The 23,635-nt window shown below is 37.7% G+C and overlaps 2 protein-coding genes across 3 annotated transcripts; both read right to left on the reverse strand.

Moving 5' to 3' along the window:
• Positions 1-449: 449 nt before the first annotated feature.
• Positions 450-14,243, reverse strand: LOC149001413 (uncharacterized). Of its 2 annotated transcripts, none has more exons than XM_089137972.1 (7): positions 13,931-14,243; positions 13,160-13,192; positions 12,483-12,575; positions 10,081-10,207; positions 2,139-2,454; positions 1,946-2,000; positions 450-897 (listed from the first exon to the last, which is right to left on the reverse strand). In XM_089137972.1, exons 1-7 carry the CDS (start codon positions 14,051-14,053, stop codon positions 823-825), a joined length of 822 nt encoding a protein of 273 aa, XP_088994098.1. In that variant the 5' UTR covers positions 14,054-14,243; the 3' UTR covers positions 450-822. The 2 variants fall into 2 exon arrangements, with proteins under 2 accessions (XP_088994098.1, XP_088994097.1); XM_089137971.1 differs by having other exon boundaries at positions 451-897; positions 10,081-10,216.
• A 3,554-nt stretch (positions 14,244-17,797) lies between these two features.
• On the reverse strand, positions 17,798-21,058 carry LOC149001414 (uncharacterized). The gene is made up of 2 exons (XM_089138346.1): positions 19,037-21,058; positions 17,798-18,904 (listed from the first exon to the last, which is right to left on the reverse strand). Exon 1 carries the CDS (start codon positions 20,676-20,678, stop codon positions 19,629-19,631), a length of 1,050 nt encoding a protein of 349 aa, XP_088994472.1. The 5' UTR covers positions 20,679-21,058; the 3' UTR covers positions 17,798-18,904; positions 19,037-19,628.
• Between the last annotated feature and the right edge of the window lie 2,577 nt (positions 21,059-23,635).

Consider the following 23,635-nt stretch of genomic DNA (forward strand, 5'->3'; position numbering starts at 1 on the left):
TAAAGCCCTTTGGTCATCCCATTTTTAGCACATGATCCGTGCAGGAGTTAGCAAATCAGCTTGTTCATGTAGCCCCTGTGAATTTTTGGAGGCAAGTCTATATGATTGGAGAAAAACAACCAACGATTACCATCAAATTGGGTTTCAAATCTTCCATAGGCGTCTTAAAAAAGAAGTGCACAGTGAAGACGATGCAATTCCTTAGGTGTAATATTGCATTTGATTTGATTTTCGAGAGCTCAATCAAGCAGTGAATTTATCCTTCAGATTTTTCTGAGCATTGTAAACTTGTAGAAGATTTCGTTCATAGATTTGCAGGTAATCGATAGTTCCAGCAGCCATCGAGCACTTGTAGCCAACAAGCTCATATGCTAGCAATGACAATCTACAGGGTTTTCCCAATATTTTCTTCCAAGATACATAACCCAAAATTCAAATAATTTGAAAACCAGCACATGGTCAATAACTTTTTATTCCATCTTGATTTCTCCAGCCTAACATACAATATCCCTCACCCTTTCTTAAACCATTACATCGAATTACAGATTTCTGTCATCCTACAAACACCAAAATAAAATTAAATGGGAGGAATAAATTGGTGCATCCAGCTACCCAATCTTTTTAATCATGGAGAGGGCAGTGCCTACACTACATTTTCAGTAAGGCATGCATGCCCACTATTTGAGAATGCTGTCAGAGTTCAACCCACCTGATAATAAATCACCTACATTCTTTGAGATCTGACTGCACCATCTTATCAGTCAGCACAGCAAGATAGGCAATGGATCCTGACCCCTTCGAGCTGGCTCTGTATATCATCATCTAATTCACATCCAGCTTGTCACATAATGTTTGATAAGCTGCACTGCAGAGTTTGAACTTCTCTTCAGCAACAGCCTGTTAACATAATTCATCAGTTTGTCAACCACCAATGTTCTTATCATCAGAAAGAAGACAAATATAATGTCAACCCAGCATGAAATAGGGACCACATCTATCAGATGGGTAGGGATACAGAAGAGATTCATAATCTGCTAAATAGAACCAAAAATCACACAAGTCTAAAAGCTAAGACCTCAGTGCATATAGAACTAGCCACCAACACAGTGATGACTCAAGGCACTGAGTGGCCAAAACATAAACCTCACACTCAAAATTGATTGCAAAACTCTTCCAATCGCTGCAGGTAAGATAGATACACAGCAGCAGCCAGCATGGTCACGTCATGTGGAAACCACACAGCCTCCTCTGCTAAAAATCTGATTGAACACATCCAGAAGGAACTATTGACATAAATCCACAGGAATAGACTCAACTGCATGCACCCACACATGTATACGACCATCACCAGGATTAGTTATGGAACTCATTTTGGTGTCCAAAGCCTGGCCGTATGCCCATTATATCTTCTATTTCCGGGTACATGTTGCACAAGACCCTCTTAAAAGCACCTACATATTCACTCTCCTATCACATCCTACTCTTAATATCAATTCCAAAATAATTTCATATTCATCTCCTGGCTTGGTTAGGAGGCAGAGATTGATATGATCTCTTAAATGTGATCTTCTGAGAGGCCCTTTTTAATGGAATATTTTGATTGAAGATTTTCCATCAACTTTCCTCTAAGGTTCCTTAGACATGATTTCAACATCATCTTTTACTCATCCAAATTTTAAAAAAAAATAAAAAATCATATTCATCCCATAATTTTTACTTTTTCAGGTCCATGTCCCCATAACGTGCACTCTGATGAAATTTGCAACTATTGTGTGCACCTAAAGAAATCCATAAAAAATTGCTGACAAGAACGACCCAAAATTTTTGACATATTACAAAATTAATGGGAAAGAAAATTTAAAAAGAAAAATCAATTGTCAACTTAAATACCACAATAAATTATTTAAAAGGAAAAAGACCAGTGGAAACCAGTCAACGGAGGTACCTTTGAAGAACCCTGATGACGATCTGGATGCCATTTCAGTGCACAGGCTCGATATCTGAAACGATTGTTACAGTTAATTACATCTTTTGGAATATTCAAATGCAACTAAACAGCTAAACCACATGTCTCTCTAGCATGCCAAGGATCAAAGGCAATGAAAAAGTGAAAGCAGGAGAAATTTGAGAAAACTAACGCGTTTTTAACTCCTTCAAGCTTCAGAGGACCTGAAGCACTCAAACCAAGGGCCAGCCGATTGGAAGCCAAATTTGACTCAGAATTGGCGTACTCTGTATAGGTTTCAGAATTGTCGTACTCTGTATAGGTTTCATATTCATCTTCTAGTCGATCTCTCCAACTCCAAGAGCTCCTACTTCTGTTATAGTAAGAGTCACTACATCGAGGAATTTCTTCATTTATGAAGGACCAGAAGAAGCACCGTTCCCCACCTAATGTAACACGAAATACGGTCTCCACTTCACCATCATCAGCACAGAACCCGAAACCTTTTCCTGAAAATGAGTAAAAGGAGTACTCCTGTTATTAAGGAAAGTAACCACACAGAACACAAGTCTGAGACATCAATATGTTTGACCATGTAGAATAAAATCACCATCTTATGTCTAGTGGGCCCAGAAGAGTGGCAAAGATTGTGCCACTTGAACCAAAGATGAATTTGTTAAATAGCTCAAATGAGTTTTCACAAACACAACACAGCAGCAAAAATTAAGAAAAAAAAGCCTGAACAGAACAAGAACACAAAATGACTTGACCCAACATGCTTAATAAATGTGCCAACTTCAGGTTAGCAAGGCATGACTTGGAACAACCAAGAAAATGAAGAAAGTGATAAACAACAGTGAGGGTTCCTAACAAAAAGGTACAAACTCTAGATACAGGATAATACCAGGATTGGTGAGCTCAAAATAGAAATAACCAGCCTAGCAGTATCCATTTCACTTTGACCTGCATTTGAAAGAACCGGAAACGGATTCAATAGATCATGTTGTGTGAGTTTGACAGGTTATCATGGAGAAGCCAAGGAGGGATTCTTGCAGCAGCAATACTGAAGGACAACCAGATTGAAATCAGGTTGTGTAGGACCAAAAGTGGATAGAAGGGCTGCACACTAGGGAAGAGGAAGAATCACCTAGTCACAGATTGGGATGGTTTGATGGAAAGTCAAAGATGATGGAGATGATGGTGGTAGATGCAAATTATGCAACTGAAATTAAGAGAGGAGATAACCAGAAATATAAGATAGCCCCCCTTAGGAGTCCATCTGGTTCCACTAAAAGAATTCCACCTCAAGATGTACTTGCTGAGATCCTCAGTAAAATTCTCCAAGAGTAGTTTTTTGTGTTTTTTTCGTAAGCCCAAGGTTGCCTTTTAAGAGCAGCCAGGACTTGCATTATATAGAGATGGAAAACTTGATTAAGTAATATTAATGAACTTTGAATACAAAACCTCTTTGAAATACCCAATACATAGATAACAAGTCCTATACAGAAAACTGCCCCCGAGAACTAGAAAACTGTTCGCAGAACATGGTGACTGGAAAAGCAAGAATAACTACCTAGTGATGTAACCCAGGTTCTGGGCTAGTCTTCAGGATCCTCTCACAGTTAACCAGCTAACAAACAAATAATTTCTGGGAAATTTTCTTACTTATAGATTCTCTCAAAGAATGCCCAAGTGGTACGAAGACTTTATAGCATGGAATAGAGAAATTGTGGGTGGAAGAGAAGATGGGGAGGGGGTGAGGGGCCACTGCCACAAGGGAGAAAGGCGGTGGGGGTGGGGTGGGGGGGGATTGTGCAGGGTTAGGGGAGGGTTTCGCTGCCGCTGTAAGAGAGACGGAGGGTTAGGGGTGGTTGCGTAACGGTTAGGGAGGGAATGAGAGTAGGGAAAGGGGCTTGGGTCCACTTGCTGTTGGAGTGGACTAGTACACTCTTAGGTTATTGTAGAAGGTTGCTAAGCTGTCGCAAGAAAGAGCTTGAAGAAGAATATGAGAATTACTGAAATTAATTCACACTCAACCATGGGCATCCTCCTTGGAACCCATGACTTATTTCCTTCATTCTCAAATTTTATTAATCCAGTTTAAATTATAATGCTGGTTATGGAGCATTTAAATAGCCAATTATATTGAAGGAAAGACATTTGGACTCAAACTAATTAGCTAAGAAACTTAGACTCTAATTGGGAATCCCTTAACAACCAACAACTTTAAAGGGATCTCATAAGGACCACAAAAATAAACAAATAAAATAACAAATTTTTTTTTGGGTAGAGAGTAAAATAACAATTATCTAGAAGGAAAATAATTTCCAACTAGGACTCTCCTTGGACTAAAACTCTTAAATAACTTGACCATGACATAATCAACTGAAAAAAGAAAAGCAGATCTTGACTCCTAACAGGACATGGAATCTAACTAGAATCATAAGGAAAATTACCAAAATACCCCTAGTCAAACTCGGCCAGCGCTAGGTGCCGCATGGATTGGGGGCTGTTTAGGGCTCAAAATATGAAGTGCCCTATGCTTGCTGATCCCGGTTATATCACTTAGGCAGGGAAACCAAAAGACCAACTAATACTACTTAGGAAAGTAAAACCATTTACATAAAACGTAAACCCCAAAATCAACTAACCCTTGGTACTCTAAAAGACACGCTATGTTTACCAAGTCTTCTCCAACAAATAATGGAACCAAGGGGACCAAGAAGAACCCGTTTGAAGTAAACTGAACCTGCACACAAAGTTTGGGCTTTGGCTTGGTGGTGGTCTGGGACCGATATGTGTGCAAGGTTGAAAGGAACCTTGTGGATCAAGTCCTCTTGCATCAGGTTGCCTTGGGTATTTCAATATATAAGATCTACACAAAGCATTGTCCAAACTAGTCACGTCGTCCTCCCACACACACCCCACCCCCCACCCCCACCCCCGGCCCAAAAAAAAAAAATTGCAACTTCAGTCCCTGTTAAATTCATATATTGCAAGTAAAAGCGTGTCTTGATATAAAGACACAGACTTATATTTATAGAGAAACAGAATACATAAGTCATATAAAAGGGTAAAACAGTCTTTATACTTTGTCTTTATACTTTATCTCTAACACCCTCCCGCAAAGTCAAGGATCCAGAATGGAGCTTGAGTTTGGACCGGAGAAACAAGAAGCGAGTGATAGGTAAACTCTTTGTGAGAATGTCAGCGAGCTGATCCGTAGTAGGAAGATAACGAATTAACAAATCACCCTTGGCTACTTTGTCACGCACAAAATGAAAATTAATTTCAATGTGCTTTGTACGAGCATGAAACACCGGATTGGCGGAGAGAAAAGTGGCCCCTAGATTGTCACACCACAACGTAGGAGGAGAGGGAAGATGAAAACCCAACTCAGTGAGAAGAGATTGAACCCAAGTGAGTTCGGTAGTGGCGAGAGCGAGAGCCCGATATTCACTTTCAGTGCTAAAGCGAGCAACAGTGGATTGCTTACGAGATTGCCATGAGATGAGATTGTCACCAAGATAGACAAGAAAGCCACCAGTGGACTTACGATCATCTGGGCAACCAGCCCAATCGGCGTCGGAATAGGCAATAAGAGAAGAACTTGACGATGGGGTCAAATAAAGACCATATAAAATTGTTCCCTTGAGATACCGAAGTAATCGCTTAAGGGCCAACCAATGCTCCTCTGTGGGACAAGCCAAGAATTGGCATAGTTTATTAACAGAATAGGAGAGATCGGGTCTTGTCAAGGTAACATACTGTAGTCCACCAACCAAGCTTCTATACAAAGTAGGATCCGAAAGAGGTGGACCAGCTGAACGGGTGAGACGTTGTGAGGGAGCAAGAGGCGTTGAAATAGGTTTGGCCCCCTGCATGCCAGCCTTCTCAAGTAATGAACTGATATAACGTTGTTGAGATAATAAGAGGCCCGTGGGCTGCCGAAGGAGTTCAATACCCAGGAAATAGGTTGCTGGGCCTAAGTCTTTGAGAGAAAATTCATGAGAAAGAGCAACCATCAGAGTATCAATTTCTGTTGAAGAAGGCCCAAGGATGAGAATATCATCCACATAGATGAGAATGAACAATGGACCATGCTGATTGTGACGAAAAAATAAGGAAGAATCGGTGCGCGAGCCTTGAAAACCAAGTGTTACAAGATAAGAACTGAGGCGTTGGAACCAAGCCCGAGGTGCTTGTTTAAGCCCATATAGAGAGCACTTCAATTTACACACATAATGTGGAAAGTGAGAATCAAGATACCCTTGAGGTTGTTGCATAAACACAGTTTCTTCAAGATTTCCATGTAAAAATGCATTATTAACATCCAATTGGCGAATAGGCCACCCCTTAGAAACAGCCAAAGCTAGCAAGATTATGATGGTAGTGGGCTTAACAACGGGACTAAAGGTCTCACCATAATCAAGACCATATTCTTGGGTATAACCCTTGGCCACTAAGCGAGCTTTGTAACGCTCTATAGTTCCATCAGAACGGCGTTTGATTCGAAAAAGCCATTTACATCCTATGACATGTCCAGAAGAAGGAGGTGGAGTTAACTCCCAAGTATGATTAGAAAGGAGTGCATGAAATTCGGTATCCATGGCAGTGCGCTACACATGATCTTTGAAGGCCTGAGAGTAGCAAGTGGGTTCTATTTCAGATGGGCCAGTAGCAATAAGGGAAGTGGGTAGTGGATGTTTAGTAGCTAAGAGATGAAATGGAACCTTGGGCTTGCGTGTACCATCCTGGAATCGAGTCACCATAGGATGAGTACGAATGGGATGATCAACTGAAGTAGGCCTATTAAAAGACCCATTAGTAATATTTGGGTTAACACTCATAGAACCATCAGTCAAGGGTGAAGCAACAGAGTCAAAAACTTCAGCAATGGGTAAAGTAGAAAGTGGAGCAGTTGTAATATTATCCAAAGGTGAAGAAGGCCCAACATCATTGTTTATAGAATTCTGTTGATAAGAAGGCCCAACATCATTGTTTATAGAATTCTGTTGATAAGAAGGCCCAACAACATTGTTTATAGAACCTTTGTTAAAAGAAGGCCCAGCAGCATTGTTTATAGAACCATTTTGATAAGAAGGCCCAGCAGAAGCACATGCATCAGGGCTATTAGAAGTCATCACAGAGGAGGAACTTGTTGAAGCAATAAAAGTCAAACTACCCAAACCAGTTACAGGCAATGTAGAGGCTACCGGAGAGAGAGAAGACTGCTGTTGCAGATCCTTAAATGGAAAAACCATTTCATCAAATACAACACTGCGAGATATTAGAACCTTTTTAGTGGTTGGATTATAACATTTATATCCATGATGCGAGGGGCTGTAGCCGATAAAGATGCAATCAGCAGAGCGGTATGCCATTTTATGATGATTGAAGGGTCGAAGAAATGGAAAACACCTACAACCAAAAGCCTTCAAAAAGGCATAATCCGGATGGCGATGATGAACACGATAAAATGGAGAATCCATTCCAAGAGCAACCGTAGGTAAGCGATTGATCAAATAGAGGGCAGTAGAAAATGCATCACACCAAAAACTAAAAGGAACACCAGAGTGAGCCAACAGAGAAAGCCCAACCTCTACAATTTGCCGGTGTTTACGTTCAACCTTGCCGTTCTGTTGAGATGTATGAGGACAAGAAAGGCGATGTCCTATGCCACACTGGCGTAAAATTTTTGAAAAGCCCCTAAACTCCCCTCCCCAATCAGACTGAAAGGATTTTATTGAGGTAGAAAATTGATTCTCTACAAAAGCTTTAAAAAGTTGAAAAGCAGGGAAAGCATCAGACTTATGGGCAAGTGTATACATCCATGTACATCGTGTGAAATCATCAACAAAGACAACATAGTATCGATGACCTTCATTACTAACAACATGTGATGGGCCCCAGAGATCACTAAATACCAGTTGCAGAGGAGCCGTAGAACGAGTAGTGCACTTGTGAAAAGGAAGACAGTGAGACTTGCCAAATTGACAGGGGGAGCAAACCATTGTAGAAGAACGACCAACAGTTGGTAATTGAAACTGAGAAAGTAAACGTCAAACAACACCATCAGAAGAGTGTCCCAGTCGGATGTGCCAAAGATCAGGAGAAGCCTTCACAGCTGAATAAGCAGCAACAGACGTCGGCAGAGAAAAGCTATACAAGCCATTCTTAAGAGGGCCGGTGAGCAGGATATGCCCCGAGGACCGATCCTTGATGTAGAACACCCGATCATGAAATTCAAAATACACAGGATTGTCAGCCGTAAATTTACTGATTGAAAGTAAATTATGTTGTGCAGTGGGAACATGAAGAACATCATTGAGCAAAAAGGAAGAAGAATCCTGAGATTGTATAACAGAGTATCCAAGATGGTGAATGGGCAAACCTGTACCATCACCAATACGAACACAATCAGAGCCTTGATATTCAGTGGAGGTTTGGAGATGACGAACATCAGGAGTGATATGATGAGAGGCGCCAGAGTCTGGAATCCAAACTTGAGGACGAGATGTAGAACCGATCGAATGTGCAAAATTCAGTTGAGGTGATGCAGAGTAAGGGCGTTGATAGCAAGTCTTGGCATGATGGCCTGGCCTATCACATAACTGACAATAGATCAAACGATCAGACCCTCTGAAACTATTCCGACCACCAGAACAAAAATTGCCAGAACGAAAATTGCCACGGCCCCGACCAAAAGAACCACGCGTATAACCTCGATGAGGACCAGAGAAGCCAGAACGTTGAATAGAACCAGCAGAATCAGATCCAAGAGAAGTGGAAGCCACTTGAGCAGTAACGTTTGTCAAATCTTGAAGTATATTAGCAGCACGAATTTCTTCACACAGAAGCAAACCATGAAGATCAGCAAGAGTAACAGGCCGCTCACGAGTGGTGACAGAGGTCACAAAAGTTTGAAAATCAGATCCCAAGCCACCAAGAATAAAAAGAACCAAATCAGGGTCTGAAACAGGATGATTTGCCAGGGCAAGAGCATCAAAGAACTTCTTAACACGAACAAGATAATCTGAAACCGAATCTGAACCTTTCTTGATGCTGTGAAGTTGCATACGCAATTGCATAATTCTAGCCTGAGAAGCAGAGGCATAAGTAGCTACAAGAGCTTGCCAAACCTTTTGAGAAGTAGGAAAACCAGCAACTTGAGAATGAACAGCTTCAGTAAGGGAAGAATAGATCCAAGAGAGCAAAGTCTGATCATAACGTTGCCAGACAAGAAACTCAGGATTCGGTGTAGATGTCATAGAGCCAGAGACCTCCAAGAACGGGGACGGACATGGAAAAGAACCATCAATAAATCGCATCAAGTCAAAACTCTTGAGTAAAGGAGTAAATTGAGATCTCCATACTAAGTAGTTGGATGAGGAAAGCTTTATCGAAAGAAAATGATGAATATTTGAAAATTTTAGAGATGGAAGAACATCAACAGATCGAGACGGTGAAGTGGTTTCAGATCCAGAAGCCATGTGAAACAGAGAGAGAAAATGAAAGAACAAAAGATCGTACAACAAACGAGCAAAAAACGCAGATCAAAGAAAACGAACAAACGATCACAGAGCAAAGAAACAGCAGCGTTCTTGAGTAAACAACGATCGCAGAACAGAGAAGCAGCAGCGGTCTTGAGGAAAAAATTGCAGAACAGATCTATGTTCTTGAGTAAGGATTGCAGAACAGATCAAACCAAAAAACTATTTGATAGATTGGAAGATCGCAGCAAGGAATCGAACAAAAATCACACCAAGAACAGATCTGGAATTTAAGAAACAACAGCTGTTGCAGAGCTGGAGCGCAGAACAGATCTAACCGTCGGCGAGTGATACCATGTTAAACTCATATATTGCAAGTAAAAGCGTGTCTTGATATAAAGACACAGACTTATATTTATAGAGAAACAGAATACATAAGTCATATAAAAGGGTAAAACAGTCTTTATACTTTGTCTTTATACTTTATCTCTAACAGTCCCTAGATATCCACATTGTATGCTGGCAACCACAAACTTCCATGAGTCTATCAATCTTCAGGTCTCCAAGAGAGATACCATAGATATTTCATTGGAATAACATCATATACGATAATATAGTGGGTGAAAACAAAGGTTTTCTTACTCCCAAATCGCTGAGATCCCTGGTTAACATATCTCCTCTGTGTTCCTCTATTTGAGTAATCCTTGTTGACAGTTGAGGGGCCTCTACTTGAAGATGAGACACGTTGATCATCATCAGATCGCCAGCTCTGAAACCCCTTAAAAAAAGATCACAAAAAAAATTATCAAAAATCTTGCACAAAAGCATTCTGAAGATGGTTTTGCAAAAGTATGAAACATGATTTGCATTAAGATTAGTATTAAATTAGTTTCTAGAAGCATCTAGCGAGATCAACTCCACTTCCACACCACAGAATATTCATATGTATACACTGGGGCACACAATATGAATTATTATTTAAATATAAAAATTAATAGTAAATACGAGTGTGCATGCAATTCTATGATAAATAAATAAATTAATTAAATTATGAGTTTAAAACTAAAAATTTAAAATCAGAACATTAGTTGAATGATCAAAAATTAAGAAATGATGTCCTTGTTGAATCATGGTTATTTAGGGAAAACAGAAGACATCCATAAGACCACAAGTTTCCTTCAGTACAAGGGTGTCAATCTGGTACCAAAACCAAAACCGCCTATATAAAACTGTACTGTCCTGAACCATGTCAAAAATGTTACATACGGTTATTAAAAACAGTTTCTATTGCGGTACGTATGGCGATGATTTTGGGTGCAGTAACATGGTATATACTGAAACTGTACTGTACAAAACCATTCATACCATCTTTTGTACCACTTTTGCACTGTTATACTGTTTTAATACCGTTTCTGTACCATTTTGTATTGTTTCTGCACGTTTATATACCGTTTCTGTACCATTTTGTATTGTTTCTGCACGTTTATATACCGTTTGTATACCACACCTGTATCATATTGTTTAATATCGTTAACATATACCATTTTTTACCGCAACTGTACCGTCCCATCTCGTTTACATATACTGTTTTTATACCGCAACCATATCTACCATGATGGTACGGTACGGTACAGTTTCAGTTTTAGATACTCATTTTCTGTTTCTATAGCGAGACCATACCCCATGACATCCTTAAGTACAATTTTCATGGTGTATAACTCAAAATATATGGCGACCAACAACACCAGTACTCCATATTTGGGTCCCTAAGGCTGTTCCACAGTAGAAACACGTACAGCCATTCGAGTGTAAGGCTTCATAGGTCACATCTTCTGCTTGATTAATGTAGGAAATGCAAGAGAACATCAGCTTTTTCAAAAGTAAGCTTTCATGTACGAATTCAATGACACATCTATGAAAGACACTACTTGACTATTGATTACGTAAATGAAGTTTTCCAAAAAGTCTACAAGAATAAGTTGAGACAATCAAGCAGACTGAAATTTACTTCATCATATTTGTTGGTAGCCTTAAGGATGCAGGGGATCTACACAATTGGAGAAGCCAGAACAAGGGCATAAATGGTTTATAATCCCATTAGGTTCTATCAATAATCAAAAGCCTATATAGGATCAACTACTGAACTCACTGCCTCTTTGACTTACATATGATATATCATTGAGGCTAAGAATCAACTCAAATGAAAACTGAGCACAGAATGGGTCCAAATTAAAGAGATCAAGGGATGGATAATGCTGCAACAGATTGAAACTAGAAAAGAGGTCATAGGACTGCAGAACATGTATAGTATAAGGCATCAGAGCAGTTACTTCAGAAATCAGAAAAAATACTAATCTTGGACCAAGCATTGAATTAATTACTCACCAGATGTTAGAATGAAGATATTCTATATCAATATCAGAACATGTTTCAACATCACTCTGTTTTGGACCTCAAATGGAGTCGAGAAGTCTGAGGGTTTCATTATTAGTCTTTGCCTCTACATTAAGAAGAAAAGATTGAATAAACTTCAGCTTCATCTTAATAACCAACAACCCCGACCCATCCCCTCACGTGGACCCTATAACTGTGCCATCAGCATAGGTGCTTCTCACTACAACTGCAACCCATTGACATCCCATAAACTACAGAATGAACAATTAAAAGAGAATAGAGAGTTAGATATAAGACTTTAAGTAAGTATTATAAACATGCTATGCAAATGACATCCAGCTGCGAGATATACTAACTCGAGCAAAGACTGGATGTGATCTCAAAAATGCAGAAGTCTAGTAGTCACACAAGTCTACCACTAAAAATGAACACCAAGGACCACTTTTTAAGTGTAAGGTTGATTTCTGATGAAAAAAATTGGCATGAAGAGGTAAAGTTTTGACATTCATGATACTTGGGGAGCATTTTTCATACTTCTGTCAACAATAGTGACTGAAAGAGAAAGTAGGAGTAAAAATTCAACCGTTGGGAATAGATAAATGTGGAAAAATGTTATAACTGAAATAGTAGACATTCGAGTAGACAGGAACCTGAAATAGATGCTCTGCATAAGCACTGACATTTCGCAATAATGTCTCCTTTGCTTGGAATTTTCTGGACTTTTTAGCATAATAATTAAACCTCTGCAAGTAGCACAGTTTGCAGGCACCATGAAACAATTCAATAAAACACTAATAATCATGCTGTTGAATCCAACACTCAAAAAATAAGTAAAAATAAATAAATGCCCCATACAGTCCATTTCTTCTTTCTTGAGGAAGAAGACATACAACAACACCAACAACAATGACAAAAAAAAGCTAGATAATCCCTCCCCAGACCGGGAGTGTTGTGCAGGTGATACGTCCTTTTAACAGAATGTGGAGTTGAATAAAAAAATACAGAAAGCATCTCAGCTTGCAAGGCTGCCATAACTGTGAGGTCTGAGAGGGGCAAACATAAGCAGCCATCCCTCTGCTTCACAGAAGAGGCTGTTTCCAAGTTTTCAACCCGCAACTAACAACATGGGACTTGGATATGAGGATCATTTATTACATTTTTATCCGGATGAAAATTGACAACATAATCCATCGCATATCCCAACCATATTTGAGACTAGGTAAACTTTATGTTCAGACCACCCTTTAATTGAATATAACTTACTAAATCACAATGTCTTATCTAATGTCACAAGACTCACAACTAGCAAGCAATAACAGGTGTTTACCTTTGTTGAACCCCTAAACGCCCCTCGATCTCCCTGCATTAAGAGAATAGAGGTAAGAGAGGGTGCTCAGGTTACCTTGCAATGAAATCTTTTAAAAGAAAATAGACTCAAGCAGGACAGGCTGTGCATGGACAAATCAAAAGTTCAGTTAATAACTAGAAACAGTAACTATACTGCTCAGTGGCCTCATTATAGTACTTCCGTTGTTTTCTTTTTGATGCATTAAAAGATATTCTTGAAGCTAAAAACTAAGAAATGTAGGAAATGCAAATGGCACGTAGTCTGTTAGTTCTCAAAAACAAATACGTCATCAGTCATAGATGCATAGAAGGGGGAACAACGGTGAATTAGATAATTCTCCCATTGCAGAGCTGTGTTTGTATCTTACGGCATCTGAGACTGGAATTTCTACACTAGAAACATGCAGATATTATCACCAAGTGGAGAAAAATAAAATCTTTTTATCTAAATCAAATATAAGGAAGAACAATGGTGAATTAGATTATCAAATTGCAGAGCTGTATTTGTATCTTATGGCATCTGAGATGGAATTTCTAAACTAGAAACATGCAGATATTATCAAAAACGGAGAAAAATAAAATATTTTTATCTAATCAAACATTGACAAATAATAAAACGCAAAAAAAACAATGAAGTTCGTCTGAATTTCACCATAAACAACCCAATAATCACAAACTAGAGAAAACGATAGAGACCAATGAGATTAAATGTAAAGAATTAAAAAAAGAAGAAAAAAATGAAAGGACTCACAGAATCCCAATGAGTTCGCCTTTTTCGATCTGAAACAGGGGTTGAATGAAAAAAGGCGGCTCTAAGAGAAAAATGAATTCCCTGATAGTTGGTGTTAAGGGATGTTTTGATTACATTAGTCATTTCAGCAAGTGGGAGAGAAAGAGCGAGGAGGAGAGATTAGGGTTCATAAACAGGATCGGAAGTAGTCGTCTTCCCTGTGTTGGAGGAAAAACGAAGCCTTGAAGAGCGAGTTACAACTAAGAAGCAAAGACGATTCTGCTCGTCCAAATCGGTCCTGTGCAGTCACTCGGATCTGATTATCTGAATGAGATTTTGTTTTTCTCTTTTTTTCTCTTATTTATTTATTTATTTATTTTTTGGGCCTTTTTGGGGCGAAATTTTCACTGCGACCCCTAGATACCTCTTAAAATTAATGTCACCCACTAATTTATCCAATTTATCAATCAGGCCTTCTTTGAGAAAAAATATAGAATAAAATACACTGGTACCCAAAATGGAAGCCTTAAAGCATTGACACCGTACTTTATGTTTAAAAAAATATAAAAACCTCAAAATTAGATTTTAATTATATATATTTGTCCAATTTGATGCTGAAAACAATTTTGACACAATTTATTATTAGGAATTGAAAGAAAATAAACAATAATTTAACTGTTTTTAATGACAAATATATCCAATGAAAATCCAATTTTGGGGTTTCTGTTTTTTTTAATCATAAAGTGGGGTGTCAGTACTTTAAGGCCTCCATTTTGGGGTGCCGAAGCAATTTACTCAAAAATATATTGGTGAAGATTTATTGCCATTAGGAAATCACATTAGAGACATGTTTAATAATCTATCGAAAAACAGTTTTTGGTGTTTATTGTTTGAGAAGAAAAAAGATTGGCCGTTTTGTTTCGCATGATTTTTGAGACATAAATTGATGCGTCTATTTCTCAAAGCAAAATTGGGTGTGAATTGGGCTTAAGTGAGATAATTTGAGGAATATTTTATGGAATTTATCACTCTAATAATAATGATGACAAATTTCATAAATTTTGCCACAAATTTCAAATTTTCTATTTCCAAAAGTAAGTTTTATCAAGCACTTAAAATATTGTCTACTTCGAAAAACACTCAGAACTATTTCTAATGTTTTTCGAAGCAGAAACGCTTGGTGAGTTATCAAACGTGTCCTAAACCATTGATCAAATAAATTAAACTTTTCAAAAAGATAAGCTACATTTGAATGAAAAAACCCTATATTTACTCATCATTGTCTTCTTTTACTTTCTGCAACAATTCTTCTCTTTTTTCACTGTTGCATGTTCATGATTTCTATTTTTTCACGAATATATTTTTCATTTTTCTAATATTCACCATCTTCTTCCCTTAAAATGTAGGGAAATATTATAAATAAATAATAAAAATTAACTGAAAATAATGGTATTAATAGTAAGAGGTCTGACTCATAAACTTAGTAACTCAGGGAGTTGCATTAATTATTGGGGGAAACACTCAAGGGGCGGGGCTGAAAACTTCCCCTTTTTTTAGCAGGGCAACCTAAATGACAATTGATGAGTAATTGAGTAGAACTGAGTCCAATCATGGAAAATTGTTATGTTTTGGTAATGTATATCTTCTCTTTGCTAGGTAAAAGTTTTTTATTTGGAAATGGGATATAAATCTGTTCTGAGAGTATTTTCTGATCGAACCCAAAATCTGAAAATTCTACTTTTTGAACGGGGCATGGGACTAATATCAGGTCCATTTCTTACAAGGAAATGGATGGGATGTGTGACATGGGGCAAGACAACAAAGTAGTATAAAATGAATTTCGACGAGTCGGGTGGACTAGTTGATTTCATGTACCCGAAGCAAAACCACAGTTTCAAAAGACATGCATATTGTCTTCTACCCCAGCACGAAAAAAATTGCATCCATCTTCATCCTGGAGTATCGAGTATTTTTGTGAGCGTTCGTTAAGAGGCGATCTTTGCTTGCAAGCCAGGCAAACGAGCACAATCTTTTCGGTAGTGTTAGTTTCCAAACCACGTCCCAAAAGGCTACTGTGTACAAATCATGAGCCGACATTATTAGTTCATTTGAAATAGCTTCATAAATTGTGCGAAAAGTGAATCGCCCATCTGGAGAATGCTTCCATATGAACCTGTCACTACCATTATCTTCTGAAGGGGGGCACATGCTTTAATCTGTTGACAAATATTATCAGGCAAAAAATTAATAAATTTGTCATTCCACAACCTCTCACTAGTTTGCACATAGGACTATATATTCTCCTCTAACCAATCGAATGGAATAGGTTTCACAACCATATCTACAATAGCAGGATTAGTTCCTATCCAATTGCTCTCCAGAAAAGAATAGACTTACCAGTCCCAATTACCGCTTCACAATGTTTCTTGACAGTTACAACTTCTTTTGTTATTGCTTTCCAGAGTGGAGAGTCGGTCATTAAACTTTTTAATGGGTTGTTCCTCCTTGTAGAGCCACACTTCTCTCTTAAAATTGCTGCCCACCTAGGATCTTGGTGGAGAACCCCCATGCTAGCTTCATGATGAAATCCTTGTTCATAATAGCTAAATTTTTTAAGTCTAAACCTTCATTTCTCTTGGCACTGCACAAACTTCCCCAATTAATTAGATGAGTTCTTTTTTAGTGTTCAATATCTCCCCAAACAAATGCTATAGTGGCCTTTTCCACCTCACGTAGAATTCCTTTCGAGATGAGATTTGATTGCATTGTGTAGTACAAGATTGTTTGCATTACTGATTTAGCTAGTACAACTCGACCTGCAAGAGATAAAAAAATTTGTTTTTAGGAAGACAGTCTCTCCTTCACTTAGTTGACAATATAGTTGTAGTTGGCTTTTTTGGTTCTTCCATTCCAAATAGCGACCTATATCGTCAGTTGTAGAAAATCCACTAATATGTGTTATTTTCCTGGAGCGACCTATATCTTGATCCACATAACTTGAGAAATATGTTTGTGTTTTCGCCACACTAACTTTACTTCCTGAAGCATTACAAAATTTATTCAAACACTGTAGGATTGTTGAAACTTGATATTTAGAAGCTTCAAAAAACAAAACGACGTCATCCGCAAACATTCTGTGGGAGATCCTAGTTCCTCCCTTTCTAGTTCTAACTGGCTTCCACCTTTCTTCTGCAATAGCAACTTGAATAATATGACTCAATCTTTCTATGAACACGAACAAATAGAGAGAGAAGGGGTCCCTTGTCGAATTCTTCTTGAAGGTTGAAAATACTCCGTCAATTCACCATTCCAAAGAACATTTAGCTTAGAAATTGTAACACAGTTTATAAGAACATTTATCATACTTTAAGGAGTTCCTGCTAGAGAAAGTGAATCAGCAATAAAACTCCACTAGATTATATCATATGCTTTTTCTATATCAATTTTTATCGCTATGTACTAGATTTGTACTGATTCTTTTGCCCTTCTTTTTCATATCATGCAGGATCTTCTGCGCTACAATAATGTTATCCTAGATGTGACGTCCAAAAATAAAGCTGGTTTGATTAGTCAATAAGAGTAGACATAAAATCCTTAAATATGTTAATGATCACTTTAATAATAAATTTAAAGCTCCCATTGCAGAGAGATATAGGCCGAAATTGGATAATTCTCTCAAGATTAGAAAATATAATTTGCTAATCAAGTTGAATCCACTCACGAAATAATCAAATGACTTTTCAAATGATTAGGCTGAAGCCACTCACAAAATCAGGATAATCAAGCTATTTTTCAAATAGATTCACTTGTCAAAATCAAGATAACCAAACAATTTTTTAGACAAATTCACTTATCAGAGTCAAGGTAACTAAATGGTTTTTTAACCATACTCACTTATCAAAATAAAAAATAAAAAAACCAAATAAGTTTTTCCAAATATGATCCTCCAGAACGTAATTCCATAATTCTTTAGAATGACTCCACAAAATTGCAAAATCAAACACAGCTTAAAATTTTTATAGAACCAAAAATACCCTTAAGCAAGAACCACACGCTCGAATCATCTTTATCATCCCATACCACCGTAACCATTCTTGATTCCTCTTCTCCCATTTTTACATCCTCAACATAATTTCTATTTTTTCGAATCATCTTTTTCTATTTTATTCTCGTTCTCCATTTTTTTCTCCAAGTAAATAAATAAAAAACTAAAACTGACAATATTAATAATAATAGACCTAACTAATACATTGGATAACTCCAGAAATAACAATAATTTTATAGCATTGAAAATGTCCCGTCAAAATAAATCACAGCCGTGACATTGAAATTCTCCCATGAAAATAAATCACTAGAGAAAAGACAAAACCCAATACATAAAGATAATATTTGATAGGTATAATAAATTTTTTATTTTTCAAGGAATATTACAATAATGAAGACATAAAATTAATTATCCTATTACCCAAAAAAAAAAACTAATTATAATTATCCTACCATACGGTTGCTTGCAAGAATGATTTAAACCATCACAAAGTAGTGGGCCTGTGGCATGGATCAACAATAAAATAAACGTTCAACCCTCCTTGGTGCTTGGTGCCTTGGTGGTATATTTAAATATATATAAAACTATCAAGTGGTATATTTAAAAAATATATAAAACTATCAAGAATTGCCGAACGTCAGATAAAAATAAATAAATTAACCAAAAAAACCAACTAAATGATTCTAAGCAAGTTTTGTGAAGAACATTTGATGTGTGTGTGACAAGGAAATGGACCATGTAAATAAATAAGATCTTAAATCCGGCTCAAGCAACCACCACCACCGCTTTCCCCTCTGCAACAACTGTTATGCTAGAGTGCAAAGCAATTTTTCCTTCATATGGGTGCTCCACCATGGAAGATGATTGATGATGACCGAAGTTAATCAGCTACAAGCAAATGGGATTCTGGTACTTCTTTGATAAGCCCGAATAAGAACGAGCTTCTGCAACTACAGCCAAAGAATACCCAGATCGCCGGTACCAGATGAGTTCATATCAAAGAGAAATTTACAGAAAATTTGAAATCAATATATACAAATGATGAACAAAGTATTTCCTGCAACAACGGTAGAAGAACGAACCCCGAAACAATGTTCTTCCACCTTCCAGAACCAGGTTCATCTGCGCCAAGAAATTCATACGACGCATGTACCCATATCTAATCAGAGTTCATTCATCCACGGAAGATCAAAATAAGACTGAAAACAAGTCAGATATATGAGAACAGCACCAAATCCAAATGAAACTGAAATTAACATCACAAACTATATGTACATGTCTCTAGTTTCAAGCATCACAAAGATTTAACTACTACGAAAATAGAGAATCTATATCTGAAACGAACTGAAGTAATCTTGGTTCTGTTTCCCAAACAAGAAAAAAAAGAATGCTGAAATTATTCCTACCCTAACAGATTTGTACCATCTGAGGAACAGACGGTTGGTTGGTCTACACAAAAGTGTGATCCATTAACCATTTTCAGCTCAGGATTGAAGTTTCAGAACTTTACTACCGCCAAGGTCAGATTAACAAAATGAGAAAGCAAGTAACGAAATCTAGCATCCTAGAGGTTATATATATACAAAATTTGTACAGACAACATCAAGAGATGAGAATCCCCAGAGAAAATCTGTACAGAGAAGAGAGTTTATCACCCAGTCGGGACGACTACAGTCATTCACCGTCACCGACGCTCTTCTCAGAAGAGACTTCACAACCCCCTCCGTTCTCTGATACATTCTCTGAAGCTTCCTCGTTATTTTCCTCCTGGCCTCGATTTCCAGTCTCCAAGCACAGCACTTCGTTCTCTGACGCTTCCTCGTTATTATCGTCTGCAACTCGATTTCCAGTCTCCAAGCACAGCAATCTTCTCCTCAAATCAGCCATCTCCCTCTCCATCAAGAAAAGTCGCTCCTTCAGGGTAAGGTTCTCCTCTTCCAGCTGAGCTATGTGAGAGCCCTGATCGTCCACTCGATTCTCCAGCAGATTCGCGTGCTCGTCAGTACGATTTGGGTGGTAAATCATTTCAAAACGGCTCAAATCGTGATCCAATCGCCTCTCCACCTCGACATGCTCTTCAACATCACTTTCGCTTGAATCTCCTTCATCCTCTTCCTCGTCATCACGGGCATCGTGACCTGGTGACCGTAGCCTGATCAAACCCTTCATTGATCCATACCCATCAACACCCCACTCTTCCTTGGCCATGTCACCAAGGACCTCCCTCGACGGAGAAAACATCGGAGTTGGGAGAACCGCTGGAGTAACAGGACAGGGCGAAACGAGTGATGCAATTCCACCAGATTTCTTGGCTCGGATTATGTAAGATGAGGTGTTCCTTGGAGCATATGGAGCAAAACGATTGAATTTCTTCTTCGGATAGAACCTACGGGCCTTCAAACGATTTTGAAACTGCAATTCATGTAAGGTTGGGGGTTTGTAACCTCCAACTCCGCCTCCTCCACCACCACCACCACTACTAACACCGGTAGCGTTGCCACTGATAACGACGCCCTTCTCCATCCGACCTTTCCGTTTATCAACAAACTTCTTCCCTTTCCAGTTTCCTCTTCCAGGTATCGCTGCCGTGAAAGGCTGCCTCGAAGCGTTCTGAAACTTAACAGGATCTTCAGGCGGCTGGGGCAGCGGAGGAGCATGTGGCCAGATTCCATAAGCACGATTCATCATTTGAGCCTGACTCATCATCTGAGACTGATCGTTCATCAGATCGACAAATCCAACGAATTATAAACCTAAATTCAAAGAAGGAGAAATCGAACCAAGCGAAACCCTAGGAATCGATACTAGTATTCAGTTCCTTGCTTGAGATCGCTAAACCAGGAACGACTAGGAAAACCCTAGTTTTCCCAGAAAGATGGGGGATTTGAAGTTCAAGAAAACCTCAAAACCCCTAGAAAACTCTTTCGGTTCCGGGAAAATCAACGAAATTGAAATCCGCAAACAAAGGAATTATTTCAAGAACGGTAGAACGTTATACGATTTAATTTCTGTAAATTCTTCTTTCTCTCTCTCTCTCTCTCACTTCTTTCTCCCTCGATTTGCGATCGAAGACAAAACCTGCAAGACGGGTTGAGAATTGAGAAAGGACCACCTGAGAAGCCTTTTATAATCTTTATCTCTGAGAAAAGAAGCATTTAAAGAAGAAACTAAACGGACGGTTAGATCTTGGTATGAGATATGAACGGTTGCGATCCTCGGATCTGAAAGGGTTTCAAACTTTCAACTTTTCATTTCATTTAGGTTGGTTGTGGAAGGAAACGGAAATTTCACCAAAAAAAAAAAAAAAAAAAGGAAGGAAACGGAAATGACTAAAGAGGACCTAACTTCTGCAGTTCTACCCAAAAAAATATAAAAAGACTAAAGAGGACCTAGCGCTATTTAAACATCGCGAACCCAAGTTTGGATATGTTCGTCATTTTACTAAGCTTTCTGTGAAGCTGTGACATGAGAACCCGTGCGGTCATGAAACACTGTCGCTGTGCACGTTTACACGAGCGACACGCACACATGTGCGACTGCAAAGTGGCACTTACGTTTCTGACTGTCCACGTAGGATCCGTGGAGTAGACTTTATTCCAATTAGGGTTTTCATTTTATTATTATTTTTTTTATTTTTTTTAAGCAAAGGCCTCTCTTAGGTCCCTGTCACCTTAAAAGTCAAGGATACAAAGGTAAGAGCGTATAAAACAAATCCTCTTCAAGTAAGGTCGTAAACAAAAGCCTTTCTTAGGTTTCTGTCTCCTTAAAACTCAAGGATACAGAGGAACAAGCGTATAGAACAAATCATCTTCAAGTAAGGTCGTAAATAAAAGCCTTTCTTATGTATAAGGGATGAGAAATTAAAAATATTACATTGTCCACAAGAATTAAATCTACGATCTCTTCACTAAGAGGTATTGATCATTTATCAATCAAATAATCTTGTGATAATAGGCTGACTTTATGGATAATCTCAGTATGATATTAGCCAACCATCGTAGATCACTATCAAGGGGTTGGCTCTGTTGAAACAAGCGATGTCTAGTTTGAATTTCGAAAAACAGTTTTTGGAAAACATGGATATGACTACCTACATAATCATTGCTTCAAAACCTTGTAATGTCGGATTTCCAAGTTATGTAACTCAAATTTTAATTATTCTATCATGTTTGAATGAAATTTGGTTTACCCAGAAGAAAAAAAATGTAGTGTCAAGAGGTGTGGATGTATAAATAATAAGACTAAAAAAGTATTAAGCTCGAACCTCCTTTCCATTATACTTTCCTCACTTTTCATTCTCATTCCGTGAACCCCAATCCTTCTGGCTAGTTTGATAATGAGCAAAAAGAAAGAAAATCACAGGAGCTTTGTACAACAAGTATGCCCTTTGTGTCTCGTGTGGATCACTTCTAATTTGTTTTAATCAGAGAACCCTCTCATTACCATTATAATCAACCATCATCAATGATTATAATTTTTATAAGTATCTAGATAGTTGTATATTTACGAAATCAATATATGATATCACGAGCCGGATTTCTGCATAAATAGAGATTTTCTATCTACAAGGGTCTAAATAGAAAAATATTTCCACCTTTTTTGGAGTATTAGTCCCACTATCGAGGGGTGAGATCCATATTTTTAAGAGTTAAAAATGTCTATACCTATTTTTTAAAAAATAATAAAAACTAAATTTAGATGGAAAATTAATAAAAGGGTTATGAGCTTGATTCTGCCTGATTATATATCATGTAATAACTAATAACTCATCTGCAATATATAAAAAATTACTTATTTTCAAAAAAAAAAAAATTTTAAAAAATGTTTAACAATTTATGATATTCTGTCGGTAAAGAAGACAAGAGAGGATGATGATGCATGCCTATTTTGGTGACATGCCCATCCTTTACCAGTCCTTTCCCATAACATAACTGTATCTTATAATATTCTTATCAAATGGGTGGTGTTGGTTCTCCACACACACTTTATGATCTTGACAGTTGACATCAAAGGATGGTTTCTTGCATTCATGTCAAAAGAACTAATTTGGTCAAATAAACCTTTAACACGTGTCACCTAGATCAAATTTAATAGAGAATTTAGGTTGTTCATTCCATAGAGGCTTAAATTTCAAATAAATAAATTCTTTACCAAAAAAAAAAAATTTCAAATAAATCTATTCTTTTACCAAAAAATTGTGTGACCTTGATCATATCGCAAACATTTTTGCTATAAATAATTACGAAGAGATTATTAATTTGTAACTATACCTCTACTCTTTTTTGGGGTAACAGTGCATGGTCCAGATACATTTTGGGGTCCAAAGTAAATTTGGATCATTGAATGAACACTTCACTCAATGGCCCAGATTTGTTTTGGATTTCAAAATGAATCTGGACCTTTGACCATTGAGAGCAACGTGTTCCCAAGTAGAATCACTCTTTTTGTGTTTTGTATATGATTATTTTTTATTTTTAAATGTACCATCCAAAAACATGTATGGCAATACGACTTTTATAATAGCATAACCATAAATTATGAATTATTTTTGTGAACCCTTGTATATCTTATGATGTAAAGAAATTTTTAAATAAGATGGAAACAATAAAATGAAAATATCAAATATGTCTAGAAACAACATTTAGACACTCAGTATATTTTTTTTCCTTGGTGTTTGAGGT

Source organism: Hakea prostrata, chromosome 10, assembly GCF_041222555.1.
Source record: "Hakea prostrata isolate BN-2017 chromosome 10, UWA_Hpros_2, whole genome shotgun sequence".
Taxonomy (NCBI): Eukaryota; Viridiplantae; Streptophyta; class Magnoliopsida; order Proteales; family Proteaceae; genus Hakea; species Hakea prostrata.

Excerpts from the sequence above, each read along its gene's own strand:
- LOC149001413 (XM_089137971.1), bottom strand. The coding sequence starts at position 14,053 with ATGACTAATGTAATCAAAACATCCCTTAACACCAACTATCAGGGAATT. Across the intron at positions 10,217-12,482 it reads ATGCAGAGCATCTATTTCAG|GGGTTTCAGAGCTGGCGATC; the intron begins GTTCCTGTCTAC and ends TCTTTTTTTAAG. Across the intron at positions 898-1,945 it reads GTCATCAGGGTTCTTCAAAG|GCTGTTGCTGAAGAGAAGTT; the intron begins GTACCTCCGTTG and ends TTATGTTAACAG.
- LOC149001414 (XM_089138346.1), bottom strand. The coding sequence starts at position 20,678 with ATGAACGATCAGTCTCAGATGATGAGTCAGGCTCAAATGATGAATCGT.